Here is a 6,526-nt window from a genome sequence, read left to right on the forward strand (position 1 = left end):
GACTTAGAACCTAGAAAGAAGTGCAGCCAAAGTGAGTGCAGCAGAGAATCCACCAGCATTCAGGGACCCTCGTACTTGGGACTTTTTAGCCTCACTTGCCCATTCCTCAAGGGAGCACCAGTTTACTTCTAACCTTGAACCTCACAACTGCCTGTATTGGTAAGATTCTACTCTTCCCTTCTTCTTAGGCAGAGGTCCTGAGGCCCTTGCCAGTGGTGCATTGAAGTCTGCAATTCATCAAGCAGGGGAGTCCTGTGCTGCCAAACCTGGGCTTGAGATTCCTGGACATGCCTCCTTTAGATGAATGATTTGGATGTTCAGTTATTCCAGACCAGTATTCTGCCACTCTTGACACAGCCATGGGCCAAGCCAGTTCCTTAGCAGGCCTCTTCTCTGAACCACAAGGCCCGGGAACCAGGGATACCATTTAGACAACCCCAGTTAAATATACAGTGACTTGGCACAGACTCATCACACCTCAGATGGAGAAATATGCCCAAGTTTTTCAACCCCAAACCTGTCATGGTGGGATGATTTAGGAAGCCTGCGTAGATTGCAGCAAATAATGACGTTAAATGAACGTGATGGTTGAGAAGCCTGGCTATGGGAGACAAAGGTACTTTTGGTTTTTGCAAGACATGCTTTATAGTGTAATGGGAATAATTGCTGGTTGAGAAGGCTAACAGCAAAAGGCACAATAATTCTTGGAGGAGACCCAGGGCTCGGGATGAACAGGTATAGGACCTAGCACACCTTACAGCAGGGACACTTTTGGAGTTTGGCAGTCAAGTCCCACCTGACACTACACAGTAAGGAAGTAGGAACAAGTTTATTTTCCACACACTTTCTGTTTTGCAGAGACCTCTGAGGTTGGAGTTGAGGATAGCAATGGCAGGAAGACCAGAGATAAAGGAAGGTACTGATTTTCTTTTAAAGCCAAGAAGACTTAACAGGATAGTCAAGGTCTTGGCCAACTCAAGGGCTGCTGTTTCTTCTTTGTCAGGTGTGTTCTCTTTCCCATCACCACCCAAGCCCAGCCTATAACAGACACAGGAAGGTAAATAGAATGTCTGAAAAATTCCATCTGTTTTACATGTTATAAAGTACAATAGCAGGAAATTAAATTAAAACAAAAAACCCCAACCCTCTCATACCAAAAAGGCAATTAATCATGCTGTATTATCTTTAATTAAGTACAAAGACTTTTCCAATCATGTCACCTAGAGCTCACTTCACCCACTGCTCTGTTTGGCCGCCAGTCTCTTGTCTCTCTCTTCAGCAATGGTGAGGCGGATACCCTTTCCACGGGGTAGGGAAATCCATGGTTTGTTGCCCTGAAGGAGAAAACAAGAATCAAAACCTGCTATACACCAACTCCATTAGCAGTTCGGCACATTTGTCATCTCATTTAAAGGAACAGAAGCCTGCTTGTGAGAGCACTTAGCAATAGCCAAGAAGTCTTCAGACACTTGGATGCTGGTTTTTCAGAAACATGCACTACTTGGAGCCATTCCCCTAAACCTGCTGCCCATATACATAAATGCAAACTACAAGGCTGATCATCATTGGCACTTTTCACCAACCAAGGTGATCAGCCCCCCACCCTGCTGATTCTGCAACACTGAAAAAGCACAGGTCTGCCCAACCCCACTCTATGTGAGCCCTATCCCAGAAGAGGCTTCACACTAGCTTCTGCACAGCCAGTCCATCAGGAGCTGCAATCCCAGCAGTACCTGCATTTACAGGTTTTTCCTGGACTAGAGAAAAGGGAAACCCAAGACTTACTTTGCCAATTACAAAAATGTTGGAGAGCCGGGTGGCAAAGCTGTTGCCATTGGCATCTTTCACATGAACTACGTCAAAAGAACCAGGGTGCCTCTCCCTGTTGGTGATCACGCCAATTCTTCCCAGGTTAGCACCTCCGGTTACCATGCACAAGTTACCTAGGCAAGAAGGAATAATCTGCTATTACAACCCAGCGTATTACATGACAGAGACAGGTGTAAGTTCATTAATTCCTTCTCTCATTCAAATTTACTTCTGTGGATATGTTACCCAAGCCAGGCCTCTTAAGATTTCTCCCATCCCTCTTGCAGCACACCTAACAAATGTGAACTCTACTGCACCCACCTTGCCAGGTCCTCCCTATGTCTCGGCCTAGACTATGCTGTTCTTCCAAGGCACAATGACAGCATTAACAAGAGCTCTTATTACAAAGAGGCTGGCTTGCTTTTTCACCAGACTTACCTGCCCAGCCCTCAAGCTGTTTCCACAGATAGGGGAGTTTTGAGACATTTAGAACAGGCCTGAGAATGTGCTATGCCAGACCTCACCTCAGCCACTCAGAATATTCTGAGCATTTGGGCCTTAGAAGTAAAAATACTGGGCATTAGAGTAGCTACACTCTCCAGTTTCCCTTACTACAACAAAAGACATCTAGATTCTGTTGCTAACTAGGTGCATGGGAATTACCTGGAAGACTCAAACAAAAGCTCTGTACCCAGGCCCTGTGCAAGTGATGACTGATTAACCTTTTGCACTCGGATGTCGAGTGTGACGGTTATTGAATGTACAATAATTTGAAATATAAAAAAATCCAAATAAATAAATTTGTATGAAAAGAAACTCCAGTTTTTTATTCTACTGCCGCGCTTTGTAAAATCTGGGGTATTTAAAAAATTAAATCCCAAGTAGAATAAAGGAATCGAGAAAAAAGCAAGCGAGTGCAAAGGGTTAAGTACAATTAATAAAAAAATTAAAAAGAAGGGGGGGTAGAGTGGGGGAGAGAAAAGCAAAGAACAGCTCCTGTAGGGAAGATGGCACAGAAGGGATAAATGGTGATGGAACAAAACAAAAAACCTAAACAGCTCTTATAGCTGGGGTTTAAAGAGATGCCCAGGTAGAGTAGAGGCTGCTTACCAGTGTCAAACTTGATGAAATCAGTAATTCTGCCAGTTTCCAAATCGATCTGAATGGTGTCGTTCACCTTGATGAGGGGATCAGGGTAGCGGATGGTGCGAGCATCATGGGTTACCAGATGAGGGATTCCTTTTGTGCCCACAAAGATCTTCCTCACTTTGCACAACTTGTACTAGAAACACACAAAGGTTAGCCTCATTTAGTCTAGTGCACATGCACTATGCTCCACAATGGACAAAAAGATTCTTTCAAAGCCACAAGTCGCCAGGTTAAAAAATGCAATTAGCAGCCAAAGGCAACAGCCCTACATAGGTTTCTTGAACTACAGCAGAAGGTGTCCTTGATTTTTCTTGCCACCCTCCACAAATTTATCTTGTACACTGGCCCTCTCTCTAGGCTAGTGTCACCATGGGATTTTCCTGATAGCAGTGCATCATTCCCATGTTAAATCCAAGGCATGAAGGCACCATAAATCCTAATTCCTCCGTGGAGTGGGCTGATCACCCTCCTTTCTCCAGGCTGTTTTAAGCCTCATGGAGCCCCTGAATTCTTCCCTCACCATTTCTAAAAAGAGCCTCTTAGTGGCTCCCTCTGCATCACAACTGAGTGTCTCAAGAACTGCAATTGCATTAGAAGTTAATCCAATCAACAAATACCTCACAAAATGTTTCTGCTTTGGATTTATCATTCCCTGACATTTTAAAGTAAATCAAATCACCCCTATGTCATGGATATGCCCTCTAGCCTGCCAATTAACAAGGCAGCTAAGGAAGTTAGGAGTTGAATCACACAAATCAACCTTCATTTACAGCCAATAATTCAAGAAACCATAAAACTTTGTGTAACCCATCATAACAAATTTCATAAAACAACCAATGTCTAATTTTTTTCAAGCTATTTCAAAACAGTGCCCAAGGATTTTCAGTCTCCTCCACTAACACCTTTCCCTTCCAGAGTAATGGAGATTATGACAAAGGGCCAACTGGATTGGACTAGATATTGGTTTCTGGTCCTTTATCCTTAAGAGGACCCTTATTTTAGGTACTCATAAATTCTTGGAGAAATCACTCTCCTTGCCTTTAAAAAAGAAAACCAGGAAGTCACTATTCAACCAGAATTTATTTCTGTCATAAAAAAAAGAAAATCTGTTGAGAATGTTAACTTAAAATGGGGGTCCATTATTAGACATCCAGCAACAGACTGCTATACAGCTATTAGAAATGCTTTTAATAACACAACAGGAAATTGCACATATGATAGAATTTAACCAAATTGTTAACTGGACATTTCCAGATACAAGACTTTAAGTAATCTTAATTTACCCATCTCATCCCAATAGACCAGCCCATGTACTTAATTTTACTGAATGAAAACCCAGTCTGCTTGCACCCACCTTGGCCTCCTCAGGTGTAATACGATGAACAGCAAAGCGGCCCTTGGTGTCATAGATCAGGCGGAAATTCTCTCCAGTCTTGTCAATGCTGATGACATCTGATATCAAACAGTAAGTAACCAAGGTTACTATAGTGACCCCACTATCTCATGCTGCATTAACTATACCACAGTAAGAAGAAGAAAAAAAAAAAAGAAGTTCCCATTTAAAACAACAACATGGATTCCTAAGGCTAATGATGAGAGCGACTTAATGTTTTAAGGAGCCAAGTACTAACCACTTACCCATAAAACCAGCAGGGTAGGTTATATCGGTTCGGACCTTGCCATCAATCTTAATAAACCGCTGCATGCAGATCTTCTTTACTTCATCTCCTGTTAGAGCATACTTAAGTCTGTTCCTTAAGAAAATGATGAGAGGGAGACATTCTCTCAGCTTGTGGGGACCGGTAGATGGCCGAGGAGCCTGTAAAATGATTTTTAAAAACACCCTCTCAAGCTATTGTTAGGATTCATACAAATCCACCTTCCAAATCCTGAGATCCATTACCTAGACCAGTGGTCGGCAAACTCATTAGTCAACAGAACCAAATATCAACAGTACAACGATTGAAATTTCTTTTGAGAGCCAAATTTTTAAAACTTAAACTTCTTCTAACGCCACTTCTTCAAAATAGACTCGCCCAGGCCGTGGTATTTTGTGGAAGAGCCACACTCAAGGGGCCAAAGAGCCACATGTGGCTCACGCGCCGCAGTTTGCTGACCACGGACCTAGACACCAGACAGTCCATCAACCCCCCTCCAATTTAGGTCAACAAGAGGTATTCCCCCCAACCCCACTTCAAAGGACCAGGCCTGTTAAGAACACGTGGATCCTGAGTCCATGTTAAGAGTACTATGTGGTATGTGGAATAAATGAGGTACAGAAATCTTATGGGAGGCACTGCAAGAAACATTATGAATACAGCAATCAGGGATGTCTGACATAAAGGAGGCAGCCTATCTATGATTCTCTCTCCCTTCCTTTCTGAAATCAATACAAGTATATTAAAAAAAAATTAAAGGAAATAGTATGAAATATGTCCCTTAAATTATGTCAATTATATCTCAATAAAACTGCCCCTTGAAACACAATTACATTATAATGATACTTACAAACACACCGGTGAGTTTATCCAGCATCCAATGTTTTGGAGCTGCTACACGCTTCAGATGCTTCTTGGGACCACGAGCCTGAGGAAGAGTTTTGTAAGTATTTTCATGTTACTGCTTAAAAGTGTTTGCTTCTCGAAGTTTTTACTTTTTCTAGGACACTATACTGATGAAATGGACAGGGGATGGACTTCTTGGCATACAGCCAGCCAGCAACAGAAATGTGGACCTGGATCCAATCTGTGCTTCTACTTGTTGATCAAATAGAAGTTTTCCCAACACGAGCGTCTGGTGCGCGAACTTGACCTCAGCACAACCACGTGCCAATAGCTGCTCCCCCTTACTCTAAAGCCAAAAGCTGACACTGGCTTTCACTTTAACATGCGGAAGCCTATTGCTGTGTACAGATGCTTACTGGCCTCAGTTCGCAAAGTAAGGCTGTGCCCAAAAGACAATGACGAAGAAAATCCTTTTCTGCCTGTTGCAGCTGCTGCCCACCAGCCCTGGCCCTCCAGGTCCATCCAAGGCCCCGGTCTGATTAGAAAGCCGTTCCTCCCAGCGGGGGAAGTATGCGTGGCACGCCAGAGACCAAGGCCTTCCCGCCAGTGCCACCGATCACCTCCCTCCCTCGCTCTCCAGCCCGCCTGGGCCAACCATGCTGGCTATACTCCGTTTGCCTCCGCCCGGCCACTCCCTGCGGGGGCCCCGAAACCCCGGACAGTCGCGGCCCTGGGAGGATGGAGGCTGATGGTATCCCAAGAGCTCGCCAAAGAGTTGTCTTACCATGGCTGCGCTAGGCAAAGAAAGAGGACCGCCTCTTTCCGGTGCACCAAGAAAAAAAGGATCGGAGGCTGCGCGCGCCGACCTTGGATGCTCCGCCCACCCCACCCTTTCAAGGGGAGCAGGGACTATCTTGCCACCTGCTGGTGGGAGGTCATAGATCCGGAGCTTGGGAAGGACCGCTGAAAAAGGGCGATTTCCTAAAAGCAATCTCCTCCTTCCCTTTCCCTCCCTTCCTCTTCCTCTGAGGCACCTGGTTCTGTGTTAGGTGCTAGAAATGCCA

General features: G+C 44.4%; 1 protein-coding gene across 2 annotated transcripts; it reads right to left on the minus strand.

The window, feature by feature from the left end:
- Window positions 1–1,169: 1,169 nt before the first annotated feature.
- On the minus strand, window positions 1,170–6,305 carry RPS4X (ribosomal protein S4 X-linked). Of its 2 annotated transcripts, XM_008157616.3 has the most exons (7): window positions 6,247–6,305; window positions 5,467–5,544; window positions 4,597–4,777; window positions 4,313–4,410; window positions 2,920–3,091; window positions 1,786–1,943; window positions 1,170–1,334 (listed from the first exon to the last, which is right to left on the minus strand). In XM_008157616.3, the coding sequence occupies exons 1-7, from the start codon at window positions 6,247–6,249 to the stop codon at window positions 1,233–1,235; spliced, it is 792 nt and encodes a 263-aa protein (XP_008155838.1). In that variant the 5' UTR covers window positions 6,250–6,305; the 3' UTR covers window positions 1,170–1,232. The 2 variants fall into 2 exon arrangements, with proteins under 2 accessions (XP_008155838.1, XP_054574394.1); XM_054718419.1 differs by lacking the exon at window positions 6,247–6,305 and having other exon boundaries at window positions 4,597–4,712; window positions 5,467–5,543.
- Between the last annotated feature and the right edge of the window lie 221 nt (window positions 6,306–6,526).

This window comes from Eptesicus fuscus, chromosome 1, assembly GCF_027574615.1.
Source record: "Eptesicus fuscus isolate TK198812 chromosome 1, DD_ASM_mEF_20220401, whole genome shotgun sequence".
NCBI classification, from domain to species: Eukaryota; Metazoa; Chordata; class Mammalia; order Chiroptera; family Vespertilionidae; genus Eptesicus; species Eptesicus fuscus.

Bases quoted from the DNA above. Each gene is read 5' to 3' on its own strand.
- RPS4X (XM_008157616.3), bottom strand. The intron at 4,778-5,466 runs GTAAGTATCATT...ATCATTTTACAG, and splicing joins ATAAACTCACCGGTGTGTTT to GCTCCTCGGCCATCTACCGG. The intron at 4,411-4,596 runs GTAAGTGGTTAG...GTTTGATATCAG, and splicing joins CTACCCTGCTGGTTTTATGG to ATGTCATCAGCATTGACAAG.